We start from the raw sequence: 26,646 nt of genomic DNA on the forward strand, positions 1-26,646 counted from the left end.
GCAGTTGAAAAACGCATGTCAAATCCGCATGTAAAAGCTCTGCAAAAACGCGTAAAAAAAGCGTGTAAAATCCGCATGCGTTTTTACTGGCAAGGACATGCAGAAATGCTGCGGAAATTTTTTGCTTCAATTCTGCATCGTGGGCACATAGCCTAAGGTTTTTTTTTTACGTTTTTGATGCTGAGTATTTATGCTGCACAAAAAAACGCAACGTCTTACAGTTCCAGCGAAGTGGATGGATTTATAGAAATCTTATACCCACTGTGCTTTTTCATGTTGCGTAAACTGATTTGCGGTGCGTCTTGCGAATCCGCAACATGTCAATTTCTCTTTACGGTACGCTGAGTTTTCTGCTATAAAATTGCATAAGATGCCGAAAATACGCAGGTAAGAGACACATGTAACCCACACATGACTATATCAATATATTTTTACATAGTTATATAGCTGGAAAAATGACACGTCCATCAAGTTCAACCTTTCTCCACCGCTTCTACATTCTCTATTGCTAGATTATTTAGAACCCACAATGACATTTGTCATGAGAAAAGCGTAAAGTCCTTCTACAAAATCTGGTATAGACAGTGTCGGCCATCACTACCTCTTGTGGTCGGCATTCCACAGTCTGACTGCTCTAACTGTAAAGAACTCTCATATTTAACTGCCGGAATCTCCTCTACATGTAATGAGTGCCCCCTGCTCCTTAGTATGGTCTTTGGAAGGAATAAGTCATGTGCCAGTTTTTTGTATTGACCACACATGTAATTAATATTAGAGATAAAAATGAGATTGCCTTTAAGTGTCTTTTTTTCTAAGCTAAACAAGCCCACCTTTTCCAATCATATGAGAGGCCTTCCATCCTTTGTAATAATCTACTTGCCCTCTTTGAACTTACTTTAACTTTCTAATATAATTTTCAAGATGCGGAGCCCAAAACTGGATCCCATATTCAAGATGTGTCCTTACAAGTGATTTATAGAGGGGTAACAATATAATGGGATCATGGGATTCTATTTCTTTTTTTAAACACCCTAAAATCTTGTTTGCTTTTGCGGCCGCTGCTTGACATTGAGCACTGCTGCTCAGCTTACTTGTAATAAGAATACCCAAGTCCTTCTCTTGTTCTGTAATGTTTTGTGAAAGCTAAATAACAGGGAGTATAAAAAAGAAAGCAGCTTTATTTAAAGCATGACATACCAAAAAGAGTCAAAAACGCAATAAAAACGCATGTAAAAATCGGCATGAAAAAAAACCCCGCAAGTAACCTAATTTACCTGATAGGTGCAGAAATACTGCAGAAAATCTGCATCATCAAAAGCTCACCAAAAACTCATCATGGGAGCTTAACCTAAATATTCCATTGTACTGTTCATATATAATTATTATGGGGCAGATTTAATATCATTGGCCTAAAGATAGCAAGAACAAATCTAGACTAGAGATCAATTTGCTGCCATTCTACAAAAAAAGTAAAGAATTAGTTTATGGCAATTCATTTAGTTTATGTTTTCAAAGCCTCAGAGATAGAATCTGGAAACTCTAAGAAAAACCTACTTCTGACTTTTTGGTGCTGATAACGTTATGACATATTGATATGATGTTATATACTGTATATTCATTAGACACTTTCCAATGATTAATATATTTGTAATTTCTTTAGTGTATGGCGTTGGCTATGCCTGGTCTCCATCACAGCTGGTGATATCCACAGGAGACACTGTCGTTTGGCAGTGGTACTCTCAGCCTATGATCCTCGGGATTGGCTACAGAGTATTCTCAGTGTCGGATCCGGCCAACTTGACCTATGATGGAATTTCTTTCAACAGTGGAACTCGTGTGGCCTCAGGTCTGTACCCACTTTTTTAGTATTTTATTATTTTGCTGAGGTAGAATTATTTATTATAGCAAACGTTTTTTTAGTAATTCTAAAAGTTTAATACATGGAAAGTAGAGTATAAATGGGTTCCCAACATAGAGAGTCAATTTCAGAAATACAGTATGGAGCACATTATACCAAAGAACAAGGTATTCAAAACAAGATCCTTTTTTTAGCAACCAAAATAACTGGGGGGGGGGGGCAAAAAAAAAAGGGTTGGGAGTCATCCAAGGAAGGACTGTTTTACAGTCAAGTAATTTGGTAAGGCACAGGGTGGTATTAAATGTTCAGGGATCAGGGTGACAAAGGCGAGCGAAGACCCGGGATGTCAACATAGTTGACCCAAGGTTGCAAGGTCTTCAAATAGAACTTCATTCTGTTAGTGCTGATAGCATATAGTTTTTTGGGCTCCATGTCGTTTTTTGACATTATCCGTACAGAGATTAGGAGACTTCTATGGAGATGCCACATTTATACATGTTGTCATAATGGGAGAGTTTGTTGGCCTGGTTAGAAAGTCGTGAAGGTTTGACAGCAAGCAGTAGGACTGATAGGGATGTTGGACAGGTGTGGATAGCACCTTGGTGGTAATATGGGTAATTTGAGACCAAAATATTGACGATTGGTCTAATTTTTGCGATGCCTCATCAAAGAGCACCTCCATATCCATCAGTAATTGAGAGATATGGAGTCCAGTAGCTCAGTCCTTTATGTTGTCTGACAATGGGGAAGGTTTTAATGGGGCAATGGAATCCCTTACCTACACATCCTCTGTGTCATATATTGTGTATGGGTTCGGGAGTTTACACATTTTGCCTTACCTGACAGGACATTGACTTGATAATGCTTTGTGATATAATAGTATTGGTAACTTTAATTTTTTCTGTCTTTAAGGTTTCTTTTCTTATCAGTTCTCATTTCCGGGGACTTATTACTACAGCAGTGGTTATGTTAATGACGCACAGACATTGTACATGCAAGGAGTCATCAGTGTAAACCCGATCAGTGACCAGAGCAGCCAAGTGCATGTGTATGTCGGAGGAATGGAAGCCACCATTGCTTCTGGTAATCAAACATACTATATTGCTTCTAGCTTTAGACTTTGCAGTTCAATGGCATTAGCAGCCTGAGAAAGTTTTTTGGCAGGTCCAGTAAATTCATAATTCCTGCATTTGACCGGTGGGCTATAGACATAATTAGTTGTCCAATGTGGACTTCAAGATTTGTAAAGGCTGTTTGGTTATATATAGTCATGGTAAAGCATATTTACCAATCAGCAGGCTTGGGGAATTGTTACGGCTGTGTCTGAACCTTCTCCTATGACCTCTGCCTCTAGGCGGCGCTTGGGAGTTACAGGCACAGTCCTCATTTACTTTAGTTTGGCTGGGACTTTGGTCCTGCCCAGATAGGGTATCCTTGTCTTGCTGCTAGTTGCTTTGAGTGGGGCCACTCCCTGTTTAAACCCCGAGCAGCTACTTCTAGCTGCCAGTTATAAGTCATACTTACCCTGGTTCATACTCCTGCAACTTAGCTCTGATTCTGATTGATTCTCATCCATCCCTGACCTCGGCTTGTATTTGACTTCCTGAATATTTTTTTATTTTGTCCCTGACCTTGACCTCCTGGATACAACTTGGTTTGATGACCCCTCTCTCTGCCAGCTCGCTCCTCCAACCAGCAGCCACTCCATGTACCCAACCCTGTGGCTTCTTCATAAATCTAGATCCCTATTCAGGGGTTAACGGGTAAAGGCCATTGTCTGAGAATTGCTGTCACTCTGTAGCATTGGCCTTAGCGGATTCTTCTTCTAAGTTTTCTTTTTTTGCACAGCACCCCGCAGCCATTTCAGTTTCAGCTTCATGGGGGATCCTGATAGTCAGACCTCACCGATCAGAAAGTGATGGCTTATTCTAGCAATTAGCCATCATTTTCTGTGTTGGAAACAGCGCTTTACTTTAAAAATCAAAAAGAGTGGAAAATGTGATCAAGTCATGAAACTACAATGGAGGCACCAAGACTTCCTGTAAGATGGCTAGTAATGTGATACTGTCAAATGACACCTGAAAGGGAAGTCCATTTTTATTTTTGCTATGCTCCCACCAAGTCTTTTGTGTACATCACGGGTTTCCAATAACTATATTAACTACTAAAGCTGCATCTCTTGGGTTTATTTGATGTTTCTCCAGCTCCGATTCCATCCGCTACGCCAAGTGACTGCGTCACACCAGATCCGGACTGTCCAGAGTTACCCTCCTCACCTGTCAATGACACGTCTATTTGGTTTGGGTTCTCAAACTGCTATTCTCCTACTATTACCAGCATTACACCAAACTCAGGAACAATCCATGATTCGATAACCATCAACGGGACCGGGTTCAGTAACCTCACATGTGCCAACCAGGTATGCAACTTTATCACCATATTATACATAGTACTAACTCTGCTAAATGAAGTGTAATAATAAAGAATTAATGAATAAGAATAGACAAAGTGGTGAAAAGAATATCACTGGCAATATTCATCTCTCCATTATATATGAGACACTGCAGTAAATGGTACCCAATAAGTGCACTAATGCGGTCACATCACATTGCAGTGCCGTAACAAATGTCATGTATTCCTTTAGGGAATATGTACTATTTCGAATACAGATTGTATGAAGCCATAGTACTGCACTCCTTATATCTTCATATGCTTGTTTTCATATGGAGCAATACTGTAAACTGTTGTACGGAGCATCCAAAAAAATTCTTCAAGCCATGTGTATGCAGCCTTTATTGTTAGAAGTACTTTTCTTGCTCAGTCCCGTCATCTTGAGTCATATTATTCATGTTGACGTACTATGAGGCAGTATACTGATATCTAATAGTAATGCAATATGAATCTTATATACACTCTTCAGCATGGAATTGCAACATCAAGAAGATAAAGTTGTGGAATTATGGAAATCACAGGAAGGATAGACATGTTACTGATCTGCAAATTCTGAAAAATGGAAACTAAATTTTCAAAACATCTCAACTCATTCGATGTTGAGTATGAGCGTCACGCGCACAAATCCCGGAACTTACAGCCTTGGCTGCTGTCAATGAGGGTATCTGAAGAATGTTCTGCCATGCTGAATGCACTTGGACAAATCATCAAGATCCACTGCTGGCAGCTCCCTGTACAATTGCAGACCAGTGATGTCTGAGATGTACTCGATGGGAGACAAGTCTGGAGAAGCTGCAGGCCATGGTAGTATGTTAAGGCCCCACAGACTGCTCACAGTAGCACCAGGAACATGCATCCTGGCATTGCGGTGTTGAAAAACGGGCTCCTAGGACACTTTGGAAAAATAGGCATTGGTTCCACTACTAATCCATTGTGTACTGCAAGTGAAATTGGACATCACATACCGAGCTTATGGCGTCAAACTGTGTCTACACAAACCATCAGTTTGTGGCTTTCAGGCCATGTTCTCTGTCTCGGATGTTTTAAATGTTGTTAAAAGTGTGGTACTGCAAGATAGGGCATGGCAACACATTTTCAACAATACCTATTCTGTTATCCGACTCTCCATTAATGTTTTTTTTCATATGCAACTTAAGCTTGCAAGTGCACTTATAGTCTTCATCTCCCCTTTACTACTCCCACCAGCGGCGCCATCCCCCCACATCTTGATTGACAGTGGAGAGCAGAAGTGATGATGTCAATGAGGAAGTAAGGGCAGCACTGACAGGGAGAAGTGAAGAGGAGCTGATGACTGCAAGTGCAGTGATTCGTCCACCAGTGAACTTGCAAGCCTAATTTGCATATTAATATAAAATGAATTTGGGTGCAATGCAGCACTGGAGGGCAATAAAATAGGTATCGTTGGAGAATGTTAATCCTACCCTATCCTGTGCTACCTCTTTTTTTTTAGCGACAATCTTACTAACAGATTGCCTTTAAGCCCAGTTAAAAGTTAATTGTCCTCCTATTTATGCTGCCCTATCACTTATATTTCAAGATCTTGGAGTGTTCATAAAACCACACTGAGAAGGTGTAACATTAGCTAAGTCCTCAGCTTCATGTGAGACAGGCTACCTCCATCCACCCGCAGCTGAATATTGTGTACATGGAGAAATGTGACAATCAGCGAGTACAGGTTGGGGGTTGATTGCGGATAATCTGCAGCTCATGAATATTTAGGACTCTGCAGTAAATCACTGAGAGGACTCCTGACTCAGCTCAATCTGTAACTTTCCAGCTATCGTTTTCTGAAAAACGACAGCAATTTAACAAATAAATCTGTGTCTGTTTTATTCTGCCGTCAGAGCAATATAAATTTGGTGACAGATTTCATGTAGCTTGTCAGGATGTTTTTTTGGGTTTCTACTTTCATTCCCTAAAAAAAAACGTGTCCTCTTTTATTATATCTTAGGTTTTGGTTGGCAAGTATCCTTGTGTTGTGTCTTCTGCTGACGAGAATACATTGACTTGTAAGGTGGATCCTCAGGACTCCATGGACATTGGGGTGGCAGAAATGGTGTCACTCACAGTAAACAACCTGGGCAATGGCATCAACACTTTGAGAAATGAAATGGACAGGCGATTTGCTTTGCTGCCCCACATTGACTATATCTCACCAAACAACGGGTCCGTTACAGGATCGACTAGAATCACAATACATGGGTCCGGGTACATAAATGGCAGCATCGTTGTGTCATGGTTAGATTGTGACATTGTATCTGTAAATTACACAGATATTGTATGTGATACCCTACCGAGCTACTTCAAAAATGTTGATGTTGGGGTAACAGTGAAGGGAATCACCGCCCAGTGCATCGGATCCTGCAGCTTTACCTTTTCCAGTGAACTTACACCACAAGTATCCAGTGTTTACCCAACTGAAGTCCGAAATGCCACCACGGTCTACATCAATGGCCTTGGCTTTGGGGAGGATCTCAATGATGTAAAAGTATACATTGGTGACATTGAATTAGATGTAATAGATGTCAATGACACAGATTTAACAGGCAACATAGACCCCATTCCTGCCGGAAGCTATCCTGTGAATGTTATTGTACTAAGTAAAGGTTTGGCTCAGGGGTCTTTCACCATGAACAGTCCTGCAGAAGTCGCTCTTATGACACCTTCTGGAAGTGTTGTAGGTGGAACTCTTCTACTCATACAAGGGAATGGATTTTATTCTACCAACACCACAGTGCAGATTGGCGGTGCACCATGTCCAGTTACAGCAGTTACTCCTCATAGTATCCAGTGCATTACTCCTCCAAGCACCACTGCTAAAAACGCCACCCTGAACATCAACATACCATCTGCTTCTTACCCATCACTCAGCTTCTACTACTCCGAGGCCGATACCCCGACTGTAACTTCAGTTCTTCCAACCACAGGTAGGACCAAAAAAGCTTAATGTTATGTTATAGATTACATATTGTATGTGTGAAACTAAACTGAGAATGCACTGTGACATCATGATGTCCTACAGATGCTCTATCACTAGGTGCCTAAATCTGACAATGGACATGACAACTGTTAGCGAACACAAATTATTTAGACTTTTCTTATTATTTTACACTTAATTACACATGATTAATTATTATTATTATTTATTATTATAGCGCCATTTATTCCATGGCGCTTTACATGTGAAAAAGGGGTATACATAGAGAAAACAATTACAATAATCTTGAACAAAACATGACGGCGACTGGTACAGGAGGAGCGAGGACCCTGCCCGTGAGGGCTCACAGTCTACAAGGGATGGGTGAGAATACAGTAGGTGAGGGTAGGGCTGGTCGTGGAGCGGTATGGTGGAGCGATGGTTAATTCAGGTTGTAGGCTTGTCAGAAGAGATAGGTCTTCAGGTTCTTTTGAAGGTTTCCACAGTTGGAGAGAGTCTGATATGTTGGGGTAGAGAGTTCCAGAGTAGGGGCGATGTATGAGAGAAATCTTGTGTGCGATTGTGGGAGGAGGAGATAAGAGGGGAGTAGAGAAGGAGATCTTGTGAGGATCGGAGGTTGCGTGTGGGTATGTAACGGGAAACTAGGTCAGAGATATATGGAGGAGACAGGTTGTGAATGGCTTTGCATGCCATGGTTACAGTTTTGAACTGGAGTCTCTGAGCAATGGGGAGCCAGTGAAGAGATTGACAGAGAGGCCGGGGAATAGTGTGGGGACAGGTGGATTAGTCGGGCAGCAGAGTTTAGGATAGATTGGAGGGGTGCGAGAGTGTTGGAAGGGAGGCCACAGAGAAGGAGGTTTCAGTAGTCGAGGCGGGAGATGATGAGGGCGTGCGCTAGTGTTTTTGCAGATTCATGGTTGAGGAACATGCGGATCCAGGAGATATTTTTAAGTTGGAGTTGGCAGGAAGTGGAAAGGGCTTGGATATGTGGTTTGAAGGAGAGTTCAGAGTCCAGGGTTACCCCAAGGCAGTTGGGGGGGTTGAATGAGATGGCGGAAAGATGATGAATTCTGTTTAATTAACACTTAATTTACACATAACTACACTTTTCCAATTATTGGCCATTAATTGGTCAACTATTTCAGGGCTTTGGAGTCCGTAAGCCAAATCACTGTCTCTGACTCCTCAATTTCCCTGACTCCTGACTCCAACTCCACGACTCCAACTCCACAGCACTGCCTCACAACTCAACATGTACATAAAGTACAGCACAGACTTATCTCAACTAAAAGCCTACATCCTTAGATCAGGAACAGAACAGACATTTGTAGGACATTTCATAACTTTCCTAAATTCTTATGAAAACATTTACAGCACATCCTGTATTATACTAATGAACCCAATGTATTATATATTTTAGGAGTCAGTCAGTCCATTTTATACTGACTCCAATTCCGACTCCATCTCCACCAAAATGGACCATGACTCCGACTCCACAGCCCTGCTTAATGCAAATGGCCAATAATCAACATTAAATTCTCGCTGACATCTTTTCTCATTGTTAGGTTGTTAATCAGCCATAATTTGAAGTTAGTGATGAGACTTGACCATGGACTCCTATTCAGAGTTATAAAAAAAGTGTGTGCGTGACTTTTGTTTTTTTCCCGTCCCTGGATTTTTCACTGTTCACAGTTGTAAATGTTTGTTATGAAGTCAGTCAAAAAAAGTCTAGAACTAAATTCTACTCATTAGAGAAAATTAACTTTAAGCGTAAATGTCGTTTTAATTTTTATGTAATAATAATGTAGAGCAAGCAATTTTAATAATGTATAAAACATACCTTATAAATAAAATCTGAAATCTGTTTTTCTACTGTACGTGAAAAAGACGGACTGATTTTCATCAGTGTTTTGGATCACATTTTGATCAATTTTTGGTCATGTATCAGTTTTACCATCAGTTTTTCTTGAACGTTAAACTTAAGTTACTCCAGCTTCTCCTAGCAAAGTGAGGTGAAGCAGACAGCACTAGGATTTAACGGAGATGACACCAGTGTGGTGTCTGAATTTTTCATGGACCCGTAGACATGCATAGGCGAGTTTGAACTGTGACTTGGATCAAAATCAGACAGGGCTCCAAATTTTTTTTTTTGTGGACATTAAGACTCCAGTTCATTAAGATTGACTTTTCGCACATCAGTCTTAATGATGGAAGCGTAGGAATAAGATACGCCTAATTTATCAAGAGGCACATGACATATATTAAATTAGGAGCATCTTATAACCTCAGAAGAAATTTTACTCCAGGCAACTTTTAATGAATTTTTTGGGCAGATTTTGCCACATCCCGTCCTAGCTGTTCCCCAACCAACTGCAGCCATTTTGGCACAGCTGGCCAAAACCAAAATTCACCAAAAATCACAACATTTTGGCGCAACTTTGTTATGCATAAATTGTGAAAACTTTTTAAGGTGTTTTACGCCAGAATTCTGGCATAAACACATTAATGAATTGGGACCTTAGTCTGCAAAAAAAAAAGTACTTGTGAACAGCCCAAGACTCAGTGTCTGAAACATGAAATACAGTGTTCAAGAGTGCATACTCACTTTAGGACTAATTGTGCCCATGCTTTATAGAAAGTTTTATAAAGGTAAAATGAGCACCAGGTTATAGAGTATGTAAAGCTGTACCTCTGATTATGAATCTTGTTTCTTATGATGTTTCTCAGGACCTTCAGGGACCAACATCACAGTGTCCGGTTCTGGTTTTGGCTTAGAAACCTCACAGATGACAGTGACCATTGGCAATGCCAAATGCACCATCATATCAGCATCTGACAGCCAGCTAAACTGCACTGTAGGAGATCACTGGGGCGGCACATTTCCTCTTTCATTCCAAAATAAGAAGGGGTTTGCAAGATCCAGTGCCAAATTCTCCTATGAACTCAGTATGACTAGTGTGTCTCCAAATCAAGGTGAGTCCTAAATATAAGTGAGCCTGGATGAAGTGGCTCTGATTTTAGTATTTGAATTGAATTATCCCACCAATAACATGCACTATCTATCCACAGAATAGGTGATACATGTATGATAGATGCAACCTCGTCAATTGCAAAAATGGGGTCCAGCTTTACGATTTTTCTATGAAAGTGGTTGTACACATGTATGGACTCTGCTCCCACCGACAGTGAAAGGAGCAGTGGTCACACATGCACAGTACCTCTTCATATGGACCTCAGTTCATGTTATAAGTGGTGGTATCTTCAGAGGTGGACATAGAGAAGAGAAGGGCCCCTGTGCAAGAACAATAAATGGGCCCTTTGCAGCCCAATAGCTCACCATAATGCACAATTCCACCTGCTTTGGATGTGGAAGTTTGCCCTGTTACCTCTTGGGCCCCAGGTTGCACCAATGGTGTGTCCACCTCTGGGTACCATCCATCAGCCCCCACTAATCGTGATTTTTTAACTTATCCCATGAATAAGTGATAAATGTTATTTATTGAATAATCTCTTTAGTTGTGCTGTTGATACACTGGGTGCTTACTGCTAACCTAATTCCTGTGCAGGTTGTCCCTATCTACCTTGCACTTTTCTACATTGACTCTCCTGTCCTTTCAATCTGTAATGTGCACTTTGGGACCACTGATTCGGGAGGGATGCGATAGCCCACTGACTCTACATCCTTGTTGATTGGTGTTACACGCAAGCCACTAGGTTCAGATAGGGCGAGACGGGTTTCATGAATTTGTTGGAATCCTGGGCGAACCATCACTCAGGGTGACCATAGGCTGCAGCTCCTCTCAGGCACACGATAGATTCAGTTGCTGAATTTAATCTGAAGCACGGCCAGTGCAATTCAGGGATATTACAGCCACGATCTTCATTACAGTACAGGTTAATAAAGCAGGCACAGTAACTTCAGCCTCTTCAGTAGCATAATTCAGCAAAGATTAGATCTCTTCGCAGCACACTTCTATGCATACACAACCACAGGCTTTTCCTTCACAAGGACTCAATAGTACACAGCATTCTTTATCCTGCTTAGAGATGGGGGGGGGGGTTGATTAGGGAGATGATCCTAATGACAGGATTCCTTCCAGTCCTTATCTTTCTGCCCAATAATACTCCTCACTGTTAGCTCAGGGAGTACATCTGACCTGTGTTTAGCTTCCCTCCTGACCTGAATTCTGTTCCTTTGCCTTCTGTGAGATGCAGATCATACACCACTTTTCTCTTCGGCTCTAGCCAGACAGTAAACAACTTCCCCACAATGCCCCTGAGACTCTGCTAAAACACCCCCTGTCTCCTGTGACTGTGTTAACTCCTCTAGTTGCTGGATGCTTCTGGAGCACAATACTTCCTGTCTCCTGTGCTTGTGTTACTTCTAATAGTTGCTGGATGCTTTTGAAGCAACGGCACCACTTCTGCATGTCACACTCTGCAACAGCACCACTTGTGCATGTCACATTGGCTCCTTCTCCGTCTCCTCAGAGATCTGCTCCACACTGGTCTTCAATGCGCAAACACTTTTTTGCTACCCCAGGTGCCCCGCTCTCATTCCTCCAACCACTTTCTAGATCCCAAGATGCAAACTCCTCCCTTGGGAACCAATTCTCCTCATTTTGAGTCCTGTATTACAGCAATGGCAGATCTGTCTCATATATTGATATTGTAGTTATTTATAAATTACTGCAAATGTATCATTCAGTAAAGTAGGAACAGTGCGGCCTGTAATGCTGTAATGGCAGCAATTCGGGTTGTTATCAAACTGTCCTACGATTTCTTATAGTGTTGAAGTGTTCATCTAGTGAACATCATAATTTCTATTCGATCCTATACAGGCAGTTTTGGCGGTGGGCTAATTCTCACAATCTCTGGCTCTGGATTTGTTAATGAACTGTCCAAGGTGTTTGTGTGCAACTCTGAGTGTCAAGTGGACCAAGAAAGTTCAAATGCAAATTTTCTGTACTGTGCAGCGCCCATGAGGAATGGTAAGTGAGCCGCTATAACAATAGCAATTATATAATATAGGAAAATGTGTTAAAATTATAAAAAAAATGTATATAAAAACATCAAAATGTAGTTATCAAGTTGGGAGAGGCAATTTTCCTCCAAACACTGTTGACATCTGGCAGCAGCCAGAGGTGATAATAGCAAATCGAATGTAGTGGGCAGCCACTTTAGTTTTAGGTTCATCTCTTGTAATGCAAAAATATGGGTAAAATAACATCTCTAAATATAAAGGTACCCTTCTCCTGTCATGTAGGAAAATTATTATTACAATTTAAAGGGGTAATTTTATCAACAGCATTTATGGTGTATCCGCCATAAATTACTATTAGGTGGGATTAGGAAATAGCTGGGGAAATAATAAAAGCACAATAGCGTGTTATCCAAATTACAACATTAAGCAAAAGGCAGTACCCCTCACCTGATGCGGTTGTGTGAGACACAACACTGTAAAAGGTTTTATATAAGCACCCCAGCTGCTCCAGCTCCACAGGTTGGCATGACCAAGGTAGTGTTAGAACAATTCAGAACTTGTGGGTATCCTATGCTACTGGTATTGTATCCAATAAAGGAGTCCAATTCAAGAGAGGTCATCAGTGCTGTTTATTCTCTACGTGTTTCGCAGTATTCTTACTTCTTCAGGAGAACCACAGTGTTCTCTGTGGTTCTCCTGAAGAAGTAAGAATATTCAAAACACGTAGAGAATTAACAGCACTGATGACCTCTCTTGAATTGGACTCCTTTATTGGATACAATACCAGTAGCATAGGATACCCACATGTTCTGAATTGTTCTATTAGGTGGGACTGTCTCTTTCTGTAACTCTTAGAGGTCTCAATAGAGATAACTTTGATCAAGACCAGACATCTCTCTATAAGTTTAGTGGTGAAGTGACCATTGATGGCTGATTTTAATCAGCCGAAAGGTTACAGGTCACATGTTCAGTCCAAGAAAAGGAACCTCCACATATTAAACATTCTGATAAATCTTGTTATAGTTTATTCTAACCATTTACATCATGTCTTCCATCAGACACTAATACCTCCTCCCAAAGCTGTAATGTCAGCGTGGTGAATGAAAATAACTCTATTCAACTCAATAACTCCTTTACATACTCTTCTGCATTAACTCCCACCATATCTGATGTCACCCCCAAGAGAGGAGGCACAGCCGGGGGGACCAGACTCACAATCACCGGATCCAAGTTCAGGTATCAACCATATGTGTGGGTTACCACCAACAATGGCAGTATTGGTTTGGTGACATTAGTGGGTGTGAATGGGAAAGGGGTTGTCTCATTATTAAGATCATAGCCCATTGCATCACAATATTAAATTTTATTAAATATAATTAATTATCACAATAGCTTGTATCCTGAGCTTTGCTCTCATATCAATAAACCCCCTTTTGTTCTGAATTTGGTGCTATTTGACAAAGCCACCAGTTTATCTTGTTATGGTGGCTGGCCATTCACAGACGATTGTACATGCGAAACTGCAATTTTGTCACGTCAAAGCAGCCCGTAAGTCCACCAAAGATAAGGTAATAAGAAAGAGGGGTAGGGGGCAAGTCTAGTCACGTAAAAGTAATTAAGTCATTATTTCATACGCAAATTACATTGGGGCACTCATACTTGTACTACGCAGAGAGAGGAATTTGTTAATACAACTTTTGTAGAATTTCATCCACTATGCTCATACTGTAATACATAAAGGAGTTTTCGCTTAGAAAACCTGAATGGAAATTTCACTGTCTATCTAGATGTTCCATTTAGGTACTCATAAAAGAGTTCTCTGGGTATACAAACAAATAGATAACTAAGGGAAATTTCATTATAAAGAAATTCCTAAAAACTGTTAATTAGCAAATCACAATTGTTTTGTCTATGGAGGTAATCACTGAAGAATTATAATGGTCACAGCCTTGTTACACTAGCAGAAACCTGTCATAGACTGTTAGGACAAGTGGCCGTGAGCATGTGCAGTAGGAAGATCCTCTGCTTTCACCTGGAGATACATTTACCTTGATTGATTCATATAGAAATGGTGGACAGCAGTGTAAGCAGCCTCTTCTTACTTCAGTACCCATGGTATCTCCAGTATGTGGTCAGGTAGACATAGTGGACAGCAGTTTGACCAGCCTCTTCTTACCTTGGTACCTCTGGTATCTCCAGAATTAGATCAGAAAAACAAGGTGTACAGTAATGTAAGTGGTCTCTTCTTACCTCAGCACCATTGGTATATCCAGTATTAGATCAGAAAGACAGGATGGACAACAGTGTAAGCAGCCTCTTCTTACCTCAACACTCCTGGTATCTCCAGTATTAGATCAGAAGGACAGGGTGGACAGCAGTGTGAACAGCCTCTTTTTACTTCAGCACCCCTGGCAACTCTAGTGTTAGATCAGAAAACCAGAGTGGACAGCATTGAGAGCAGCCTCTTCTTACTTCAGCACCCTAGGTATCTCCAGTATTAAATCAGAAAGACAAGGTGGACAGAAGTATGAGCAGCCTCCTTTTACCTCAGCAACCCTGGTATCTCCAGTATGTGATCATATAGACATGATGGACAGCAGTATGAGCAGCCTCTTCTTGCCTTAACACCCTTGGTATCTCCAGTATGAGATCAGATAGACTGTCAAGGTGGACAGCAGTGTGAGCAGCGTCTTCTTATCCTCATTAACCCTGATATATCCAGTATTAAACCAGATAGACATATTGGATAGCAATGTGAGCTGCCTATTCTGACCTCATCCCATTTTATTCTATCTGTATACACTTTTGCGTCCCTCCCTGTCCAGGAGCTGAGGTATGATCAGACCACGTTCCTGTACGGTCAGACACAGCCATTACACAGTACAAAGCAGGGACACATTTATAAGATTATCTCAGCACAGGAACATTTTATTTAACACATCCAATTCTGGAACTTATTATTAATTAAAATGTACTTTGTTAGTGAGATAACCCCTTTAAGGTTGAATTTGGCATGATGTACGAGGGCTAAAATAAGTAGGGCTTTCTTTAATTTCAAGTCGGATGTATTGAAATTCAGATTGAAAGGAATGATCTACTTTGGCTAAGCTTATATTTTGTGATCTGTTCAGACATGTGAAGCTAATATACATATACATTAATTCTGCATAAATGGACATATCATAACGTCAATGAGATCTCTGCTATGTGGTTATATTGAGGGTCCCTCATAGTCAACAGCAATGAGACTGATTCCGTGATAAGACATGAGGTTTTCCACCTTCTTGTCTAGGACTTGTGTTAATATGCCAGTAATTAATCCATTTTCACCTTTCTTTCCTTTTCCTTTCTTTCCAGTACTAACACCTCCGCCATAAATGTCACCATAGCACAGTCCGCATGTGACATCCAGTGGGCCAATGTCACCCAGATCGTGTGCATAACAAGTGCTCATTCTCCTTCCCAAAGAGCCAAAGTTACTGTATATATTGAAGGCCAAGGCATTGCTAAGATGGTAAGAAACGTGCTAACACAATTAGACGTTACATGGAAGAGAGGGGGTAAAGCATGGTCCAGGATAGCATATTATGACAAAAATCTGATGATACAGGAAATCTTCAAAACAGGACGGATAAGCTCAAAACATGTATGTGACGCCTCTACTCGAAAGCCCTTTTCTTTACCCTGGGAGATGGGGGACTCGGAGTCGGGTCCTGTGATGGAGAGTTGGGGTGCAGCCGTGGCCCGGACCCGCTCCGTGCCCAGGGCCGTCACAATTTAAAAAGGATGGTACGGGCTTATCCGGGTTGAGTGGCTGATTTCGACTACGCCACCTGTGGCACCTGGTGAAGGCCACCAGCGCCGCTGCAGTCCGCTGAGGCATGGTGGTATGGCAGCCATCGTTGTTACTACTCCCCACAGGCGGAGCAAGGCCTCAGGGCAGAGAGACAGAAGGTCGGGGGTAGTAGTCTAGAAAGTCTGCATAGTGCGGTGTGGCGCAGAATAAAGAGTCCGGAGGCCATAGGGGTGAACTTCCAAGGCTTTACTCACAAGAGAGATGGCAGTAGGAAGGCGACTCCCTGCTCCTCGCGGAGTTCTGCGGTCACCAGGGACGGGGGGTCCGACAACCTCCGAGTAAGTCCAGCGTTCAATCAGGACCCCGCACCAGAGTGTTCCTAGACTTCAGACCGGGTCCTTTCCTGTCTGTGTGTGTGTGGATAGGCCGGGTCTCTCTCTGAACTCCTCTCAGAAAAAGGGCACGGGTGGCAGCTCTGCTCTTTCCGTTACCCGGTGGGATCCTCAGGGCCAACAGGGCTTTCCCGACCAGGACGTAGAGTAGCAAGGTCGGGTGTCGGGGGCCGGTACCCCTTTTGCAGCCGGAATCCCTCTGAATATATCAGGTTGGCGAGGACAGGTGGCGTACACTGCTCCGACTGCATCCTCCCTGGGATCCATTTGCGGTGGAGCTACACTCTAAAGCTCCGGGCCTTCTTGGTCATGGTCTTTGACCGGGTTCAGACATTCCTTATCTGCAACCTGCCCCTCGACCCCAAGGCTAAGGTACGAGGGCCGTGTCTCTGTCCTCTGCAGGCCCACACAGGATCCACGCTCAGGGAGGGAGATCACAATACAAAGACCCAGAACCAAAATGTTTTTTTTATTAAATATGAATTATTAAGTGTCACTAAAATGTGAGTCCTCCACCCTCGCTGACTAAATGGTTCCCCTAACTCTTGATTCCCCAGTCTCCCTGTAACCAGGAGGGCAGCACCTAGTGTATTCTAGCCCCCTCTGGTGGGAGAAGTGAGGTGTTGGATGTGGAGGTGGAGTCCTGACCATCACACTTTTCTTACCTCAGAGGAGGAACACTACACTCCATTAAAGAAGTGCAGCATCCTTGTGGCGGTAGAACCCTCAGGGGCGCCACATGTAAACTGGTGCACTATGGGAGAATCTAGAAGGGTACCTAGAAGAAGCAGAGGGGTTTGTGTTATTGTGCAAAATATAGCAAAATAATGGGGGTATTCGGCATCTGTTCCGGGTGGATAAGTGCAGTAGTTGCTCATGTACAGTCGCACTTCATAAACATTTCATAAGTTTTTAAACTTTTATTGATAAATACATCAATTTATGCAAAGTCCTCTGCAGCCCAATCCTAGTACTTCCTGCAAAGTTATTTTCTCTGATGAAGCCCCTCCAGACTGTTTGGGGCATCTGGAAGAATGATTGTCCGGAGAATAAAAGGAGACACCGCCATGAGTCTAATGTCATGCCTACAATGCCAATCCTGATGCCATTTATATGTTGGGGCTTTTCATCCATGAAGGGGGCTCACTCACAATTTTGCCTACGAATACTGCTATATACTGTATAAAAAATTGTATCTAAACGTCCTCCAAGGGCAACTCCTCCCAACTGTCCAGGAGCAATTTGGTGATTAACAATGCTTTTTTCAGCATGATGGAAACCATGTCACAAGGCAAAAGTGATAACTAAGTGGCTCGTTGAAGAAAACATTGACATTTTGGGTCCATGGCCAGGAAACACCCCAGATCTCAATCTCATTGAGAACATGTGGTCAATAATCAAAAAGTAGGTGGACAAACAAAAACACAAATAGTGATAATCTCCAAGCACTGATTAGGCAAGAATGGGTGGTCATCATTCAGGATTTGGCCCAGAATCTGATAACCAGAAGCCTAGGGGGAAAGGGTAGAATTCTTGAAATATAAGGGTTAAACACTGTAAATATTGAGTCTTTGCATAAACTTGATGTATTTGTCATTAAAAGTTTTTAAAAAATGTATGAAATGCTGATAATTGTATTTCAGTAACCATAGAAATGTCCAATTAAAAGCTCTAAAAACACTGAAGAAGCAAACTTTGCGAAAACCAGTTTCAAAACTTTTGGCCACGACTGCACAGTCACTCCCATGTTGTTTTATAGAAAATACAGTTACGGATGAGTGAGCATGAATAATTAAATTAATCTTTTCCAAATAATTTCATATATTGTATTATTTTAGTTTTTAGACAGTAATTTTTTTTTTTTTTGAACTTTTTTATATATTTTTTTTCCCGATTCTTTTTAGGACAATGCAGATTTTTTCTACATTGATGTCTGGTCTTCTAAATACACATGGGGAGGAGAATCTCCACCAGATGAGGGGTCACTGGCGGTCATCACAGAAGGGCAAACGATACTGCTGGATATGAGTACACCAGTGCTGAAGATGTTGCTGATTCAAGGTAAATGGGAATGCTTTCCATACACAGCATTAAAATAATAAAATGCTGAATATATAGGTGCTAAAACCTTTTCGTCTTTAAAACAGGAGGAACTCTGGTTTTTGATGAAGCAGATATAGAGCTGCAGTCTGAGAACATCCTGATAACAGATGGTGGCGCTCTTCAGGTATTCATACCCCCATATTTAGAGTGCTAATGATTGGCTAATAGAAGGATGTTGGAGGGAATTATGGGACTGAAATCATCACCTCTATTTCAATATTACATCTTATTTTCTATATTTAGATTGGAACTGAGGACGCTCCATTCCAGCACAAAGCAATAATCACCTTACATGGACACTTACGTTCTCCTGAGTTGCCATTATATGGGGCTAAGACGTTAGCTGTGAGACAGGGGACATTGGATCTTCATGGTAAGTATAAGCAGAATAACATGTACAGTAACAGGTAAAAAAAAATCCTTTTACAATTATTTCCATTGTAGTACCTTGAATCCACATCTAAGTTCATTATTTTACCCAAATCTACCATCAATTCCCTAAATTTTCATTGTGCATGCAAAGGCTGTGCATAATGTGAGATAATGTCTTTATGCCATGTACTGTGCAAGCAATCTCCTGCACCGTGCAAGTAATCTCCTGCACCGTGCGAGTAATCTCATGTACCGTGCGAGTAATCTCCTGTACCGTGCGAGTAATCTCCTGCACCGTGCGAGTAATCTCATGTACCGTGCGAGTAATCTCCTGCACCGTGCGAGTAATCTCCTGCACCGTTCGAGTAATCTCCTGCACCGTGCAAGTAATCTCCTGTACCGTGCGAGTAATCTCCTGTACCGTGCGAGTAATCTCCTGCATCGTGCAAGTAATCTCCTGTACCGTGCAAGTAATCTCCTGTACCGTGCAAGTAATCTCATGTACCGTGCAAATAATCTCCTGTACCGTGCAAGTAATCTCCTGTACCGTGCAAGTAATCACCTGTACCGTGCAAGTAATCTCCTGCACCGTGCGAGTAATCTCCTGCACCGTGCAAGTAATCTCCTGTACCGTGCAAGTAATCTCCAGTACCGTGCAAGTAATCTCATGTACCGTGCAAATAATCTCCTGTACCGTGCAAGTAATCTCCTGTACCATGCAAGTAATCTCCTGTACCGTGCAAGTAATCTCCTGCACCGTGCGAGTAATCTCCTGCACCGTGCAAGTAATCTCCTGTACCGTGCAAGTAATCTCCTGTACCGTGCAAGTAATCTCATGTACCGTGCAAATAATCTCCTGTACCGTGCAAGTAATCTCCTGTACCGTGCAAGTAATCTCCTGCACCGTGCAAGTAATCTCCTGCACCGTGCAAGTAATCTCCTGTACCGTGCAAGTAATCTCCTGCACCGTGCAAGTAATCTCCTGTACCGTGCAAGTAATCTCCTGTACCATGCAAGTAATCTCCTGTACCGTGCAATTAATCTCCTGTACTGTGCAAGTAATCTCCTGTACCGTGCGAGTAATCTCCTGTACCGTGCAAGTAATCTCCTGCACCGTTCGAGTAATCTCCTGCACCGTGCAAGTAATCTCCTGTACCGTGCAAGTAATCTCCTGCACCGTTTGAGTAATCTCCTGCACCGTGCATGTCATGTATGACAAACTAGCACACAATACAGACCAGATATACTACTGGGGACTTCTACCCAGTGACGGTCATATCGCCTGTGCCACTAGGGGGTGTTGTCAGGACGCTGGTTTGAACAGCACTTTTTTCATGTCCTGTTTTCTCTTTTTCCTACAAGGCAGGCCCAGGCATCCGTCTTCTCACACTGGATGCCTCCATATGTTTCATTCTCAACTTCTTATCACTGCTGGGATTCAAACTCATGACCCGTAACAGAAACACTAAGGCTTTTGGCTAACAAATACTGATGTAAAATACTGGCCAAATACTGAAGGTGTGAACGTGGCCTAACATTGAGCCACAGGCTAGGAAATTGTATATAAGAGAATTTTCTCTGCCTAAAAACCACAATGCAGCTTTTTTTCATACCTGATGTACTGGTATATATCGGTATATCTTTATAAGCACAAACATTATAGGTAAAAAAAAAAAAATCTGAAAAGTAAAAAGCCAAAGATTTTTTTTTTCAAGTTGCAAAAATCACAGTTTGTAATTCAGTTTTTATTAAATAAATATTGCAATCTAGTAAATAATAGGGATATAATTGGTATCCCTGTAATTGCAGAACCAGTACGATACAATCAATAAACTATTAATGGTGGTCAGAAAGTAGAATAAATAAAAAATGGCACAATTGGTTAATTTTTTTTTTTGCATTTAATGCATAATGAAAGTTTATATAAAAGTAATGCTACCTTGTCTTAAAAAAAAAACAAAAAAACTATCTCATATAGTTAAAATAAAAGGTATGGGTATGACAGTGGGAAGGTCAAAACATAAAAAAAAATCTTCTATCCATGCAAAACCAAAATTTGTATACATATAGGTGTCACAAGCCAATACTTGTGTATGCTCAGATATAAAGTGCATTAGTGTACAAGGAATATTATGGGATATTATGGAAACAAGGGATTGGAATTTTACAAATAATGTACAAGAGGAAGGGAATTAAGGGAAAATAGTCAGATCAGGAAAGGTGGTACGTCTCCATGAAAACGTGTTCTTAGGGTGTGTTTAAATCTATCAATGTTTCAAATTATTTTAATTATCCATGGTGTTAAAGGGGTTATCCAGGACTAGAAAAGTTGGAATACCATGAAGGATATGGGTGTGCCAAACCATCTGATCAGCCTTATTAGGAACTTTTACAGCAATCAAGAAGCAACAGTCTGAATGGAAAAGGACGACACGGCATGGGTCAAAGTAGAGTGGGGCATCAAACAAGGGTGCATCCTGTCACCATTTCTCTTCAATTTATATGCAGAAGCTATTTTCAGGAAACCTGAAGTTGCCGAAAAAGAAGAAGGAATCAAAATTGGTGGACAAATCAACAACAATCTTTAATCCGCAGACTATACAATAATCATAGCAACAAGCGTAGATGGAATGAAGGACTTATTACAGAGTGTCAAGATGGAAAGTTCGAACATGGGACTGCTACTCAATACAAAGAAGACAAAGATATTGACTACTGCCAGGTACGACCGAGACTCATTTTAGTGGAACGGCAATGAACTGGAAGTTGTAATGGACTTCCACCTACTTGGATCAATAATCACTCAAGATGAAGCGACGACATCGAAATTCAATAGGAGAATAGATATGGGCAAATCAACAGTGACGTCAAGTTCTTCAAATTGAGGAACATTTCTCTGGTGACGAAGACCTGGCTCATACATAGTCTGTTTATTTCTGTAGTAACATATGGATGCAAAACCTGGATGATAAAGAAAGAAGACAGAAGAAGAATCGACACCTTCGAAATGTGGTGCTGGAGAACGATGTTATCAATGCCATTGATGGCAGGAAGTACAAACAAATCAATCTTGGAACAAATCAGTCAGATATGTCACTCAAAGCAAGGATCACTAAGCTACAACTTGCCTACTTTGAACATATCATATGAAGACAGCAATCAGTGGAGAAGGACATCATGGTCGGAAGAATAGAAGGAACAAGACAAAGAGAAACACCAGCAACCCAATGGCCTGATACAATCAAAATAACGGTGAAGACCCTAGTGAACCTATCTAGGCTTGCACAAGATCAATCTGCCTACAGAACTTTCATCCATCAAGTTGTCATGGCTCAAAATCAAGCCAAAGGCCTTTAAATAATAATAAATATCCAGGGCTAAATTATTTTTTTACTATGAGACAAAAAACTAACAGGAAGTTAGTTGCTAACTAGTTAGCAACTATCTGCCTGTTCTATCCGGCACAGGATCAAGAGTTGTCATTGACCGCTCCTGCCGGCGATTCATAACTGGTCGTCACTGCCGATGTCATGCTGATTGACAGATGGCTTCTCACAGTTAGGCCGCTGAGAGCTGGCTGTCAATCAGCATGACATCGGCAGTCAACAGAGCAGAGGGGAAGAAGAGCCGCTGCTCTGTTGATGTGACGTCAGCCACAGAGTCTCCAGCAAGAGTGGTCAGTAACTGCTCTGTACCAGCAGAGATCTGCATCGGACAGAACAGTCAGGTAGTTACTAGTGTTGAGCCACCCCCGTAGTGTTCGAGTTCGGTTCGGTTCGTCGAACACCCGTGTGTTCGCCGAACTGTTCGTCGAACTGTTCGTCGAACACCTTCGAACACCGTTAAAAACAATGGCAGGCAAACAAAAACACATAGAAACACATAGAAAACACCTTCAAAGGTGTCCAAAAGCTGACAAACTGCTCAGAAGACATAACTAACACATGGAAAAGTGACAAGTACATATAGTCATGCGAAAATAAAAGAGGTGGAGGAGTAAAAGGAGGGGGAGACACAGATATAGGCATGTCATGCCCTTCTAAAATCCAAAAAGTGAGAAGCCGACACGGCAAGTCCGCTCCTGCCCGTGCCACCTCCGTGTCGCCGGGTTTGTGCCAGAGCCGCGGTGAACCCTGACGGCCAGCCCCCCTCTCCCAATACTGGTGCCTGTCCGCTGGTGGGTCGAGCGAGCCCCCCTGTGGTGGAGGCAGCTCTAAGCTTTTTAATTTAAATTGTCTCTCTAATTTGAATGAATACACTTTAAATCCATTTACAAGGATCTATTGGAGGGCAAGTCTCATGCCAGCAGCCGCGGTAATTCCAGCTCCAGTAGCGTCCACTAAAGCTGCTGCAGTTAAAAAGCTTTTATAAGGATCGAGCTCGGCTGTCCACCGCAAGGCATCCTACTGCCAGTCCCAGCCCCTATGCCTTGGGGTGCCTCCTGATGCTCTTCACTAAGTATCCCATGGTCCCGAAGCATTTCCTTTGAAAAAATTAAGTGTCTAAACTACAGGTGGTGCAGCTTGCTTAACAGCCGGGATAATCCGCTGACTAGCAGACACTGCTACTAGGCACAAAGTATTTCCTGGGCTAGATGCAGTTAAAAATTTGTAATTAGATACTCTCGTTGGATGCTGAGAAAGCATTCCATAGAGTCTCCTGGCACGCCATATATGATTCTCTTAAAAAGCTTGGGGTAGGGGTCTAGGGGACCCTTTTATAGCCAAAATCACGGCCCTGTATCGCAATACGTCACCTAGGCTGAAGATAAATGGAACTGTAGCACCCTGAGGGCTCGGTTGCTACAGACGTATTGCACCTCACCCAGAGGTGTGATATCTCACTCTCAGGTAAGGATGGAGTGTGGATCAGGACCCGACACCTGCATGCATTACACCACATTGCCGTGGGGCAGGGCGACCAATATGCCCCTGAGATGGGCACGACAGTCCCTGTCCCTGGCTGGAGTGGGGGGAGGGAACACTGAGGAAGGGGAACCCTGTAGTGCAGGAGCAGGGAGGAAGCAGTTCCTGGGTGCATTGAGAAGGGAGTATAAAAGGTGGGCACCATCTTAGTTCAGTGCAGAGAAGTCTGAGCAGAAGTGGCAGGGAGCAGGGGCTCTGCATGAGCTCTGCTCCGGAGGCGGGCCTAGTAACAGAGGCCCAGGCCTGGAAGAGGGAGAAGGAAGGAAGAGGAGCGGAGAAGGCTCCAGGAACGAGGAATGAAGGGATCCCAGGGGTGCGGACGGGCGAGTCGCCACCGCAAGCCCGAATCCACCTGCGTGGAGGGGTCAGGCCAAAGGGGGAGACCGGTCCCCGAACTAGTGGAGGCAGGAAACGACCCTCAGCTAGAAACCGGAGGCTCTGACATTTTATGTGGCGCAGCCCCTCGCTACACCCGCTAGGAAGGCACCACATAGGGTCAGGGAAACTGGCGCCAAGTTTACCAAGAGGAGGCCCGAGGCAGCCGGACAGAAGTGTTGGTAAGAAAGGCCAGACAAAGGACACACAAAGGGGGTCCTGTGAAGTGCTCCAAAGTTATCTGGGAGTTGTCTGAGCCCCTCACCTGGTGAGCACAGTATGACGTGGGCAGCCGTTACCTGCAGACGTGGTCTGGATAATAAGAACTGTGAGTAAAGGCCCTGGACTGCATCACTGACTCCGTGTCGTTACTGCTGCTGCCCTGCACCATCACCCCCATCCTCCGCATACACTGCCCTGAGGCTATACTCCTCCCGTGGGGAGTTATGCTACGCTCTGCTGCACCCACAACACCAGCCTCAGCGGTCTGCCCTGTAGCGGCGGTTCACTCTGACCGCAATCCACGGGTGGCGTAGTCGGACATTTAAACATCAAAACCACATAAATAGTTCCGCCACTGGTTTGACCGCCCTGAGCCACGGAACCGGGTCGCCGCCACGAAGACTACAACCACCAGCATCCACCAAAAAGGGTCCGGCTCCGGGTGTCCCAAGGCCCAGGGGGTGCGTCAGAACATTTTCATCACCTTTCACAATCACCAATGGGACAAGGCAGGGATGTCCTCTGTCCCCTCTCTTATACATCCTAGTGACGGAGCACCTGCTCTCATCAATTCGCCATAACCCCAATATTAGGTGGATTGAGGTGGGAGGCACCGAGTACAAGTGCTCTCTATTTGCTGATGATGTCCTAGTATATATCACTCAATCACATATATCCATCCCTGCTGTTATGGCTGAAATAGATCACTTTGTTACATGGTAAAATTTTAAAATCAATGCAGCGAAGTCTGAGGCCCTCGATGTCTCCCTCCCCAAATCCATATAGGATTCCATCCAGTCCAACTTTCCCTTTGCCTGGCCCTCACAGGGTATCAAATACTTAGGAATTCCTATTCATAGAGACCTCTCCCATCTATGTTATCTTAATTTTGGGCCCTTTATTGAACAACTCCATACAGACCACGGTTGGCAAGTTAGAACTGTAAGATTCACTACGTGAACCACTGGTGTTTTGTGGAAAAGCACATGCACACTGCGTTCCAAATTATTATGCAAAAAGTGTTTAGGAGTGATAAGGGAAGAATTTGTTTGTTTGTCAGTTAAACTCATTGATGGTGATGTGTGTCAGGGCTCTTTATATCACTGTAAGCAATTGCAGACACCTGTGCTAATTAGTTTGGCAGGTGTGTCCAATGAAAGGCAAGACTACTTAAGAAGGCTGTCCCACATTATTAAGCAGCCTACATTTTCTGCCAAAATGGGAAAGAAAAAGGATGTGTCGGCTGCTGAGAAGCAACAAATTGTGGAGTGTTTAGGTCAAGGCATGACTACAATCAACATTGTGCGATGATCAGGATGAAGTGTCTTGGCAATCAAGAAGTATGTAGCTGATTCACAGTACACACGTGTGCGTGCTGATAAGGGCAAATTGAGGACTCTTTCCTACAGGCAATTACATCAGGTTGAAAGAGCAGCGGCCAAAAAGCCTTGTCATAGCAGCAGACAAGTTTTTGAAGCTGCTTGTGCCTCCAACGTCCCCCCAACAACAAGATGCAGGGTCCTTCAGAGGTTTGCAGCTGTGCATACGCCATCCTGTCGACCTCCTCTATCCACTTCACACAAGCAGAAACGGCTCCAGTGGGCCAAACATTACATGAAGACTGATTTCAAAACAGTTTTGTTCACGGATGAGTGCCGTGCAGCGCTCGATGGTCCAGATGGATGGAGTGGAGGATGGCTGGTTGATGGACACCCCACGCAAACACGGCTACAGCGCCAACAAGGAGGAGGTGGAGTAATGTTTTGGGCTGGAATCATGGGGAGAGAGATTGTCGGCCCCTTTAGGATCCCTGAAGGCGCTAAAGATGAACTCCATAATGTATGTGGATTTTCTCAAACAGCACTTCCTGCCATGGTTCAAGAAGAAGAACCGTGTATTTCACAGCAAGATCATTTTTCTGCATGATAATGCACCATCTCATGCTGCACATAAAACATCTGCATCTCTGGCTGATATGGGCATAAAAGGGGACAAACTTATGGTGTGACCCCCATGCTCCCCTGACCTCTACCCCATTCAGAACCTTTGGAGCATCATTAAAAGGAGTGTCTATGATGGCGGGAGGCAGTTCACATCTAAGCAACAGCTCTGGGAGGGTATTCTGTCCTCATGCAAAACAATTGAAGCAGAAACCATCCAAAACCTGACAAATTCAATGGACGAGAGAGTTCAGAAGCTCCTTTCGAAC

General features: G+C 42.9%; 1 protein-coding gene across 2 annotated transcripts in view; it reads left to right on the forward strand.

Annotated features, from left to right (window-relative positions):
- The window catches only part of PKHD1L1 (PKHD1 like 1), a 378,989-nt gene that overhangs the window by 248,094 nt on the left and 104,249 nt on the right, over window positions 1-26,646 (forward strand). For both annotated transcript variants that reach the window (XM_073679777.1, XM_073679778.1), the window contains exons 35-45: window positions 1,661-1,846; window positions 2,771-2,941; window positions 4,063-4,277; window positions 6,282-7,257; window positions 9,996-10,241; window positions 12,110-12,259; window positions 13,311-13,488; window positions 15,610-15,766; window positions 18,345-18,501; window positions 18,588-18,667; window positions 18,787-18,916. In XM_073679777.1, the coding sequence (XP_073535878.1) occupies window positions 1,661-1,846; window positions 2,771-2,941; window positions 4,063-4,277; window positions 6,282-7,257; window positions 9,996-10,241; window positions 12,110-12,259; window positions 13,311-13,488; window positions 15,610-15,766; window positions 18,345-18,501; window positions 18,588-18,667; window positions 18,787-18,916 (2,646 nt within the window). The remainder of the gene's footprint in view (window positions 1-1,660; window positions 1,847-2,770; window positions 2,942-4,062; window positions 4,278-6,281; window positions 7,258-9,995; window positions 10,242-12,109; window positions 12,260-13,310; window positions 13,489-15,609; window positions 15,767-18,344; window positions 18,502-18,587; window positions 18,668-18,786; window positions 18,917-26,646) is intronic.

Source organism: Phyllobates terribilis, unplaced genomic scaffold (assembly GCF_046119375.1).
Source record: "Phyllobates terribilis strain yellow unplaced genomic scaffold, ASM4611937v1 Scaffold_4__5_contigs__length_816908805, whole genome shotgun sequence".
NCBI lineage: Eukaryota > Metazoa > Chordata > Amphibia > Anura > Dendrobatidae > Phyllobates > Phyllobates terribilis.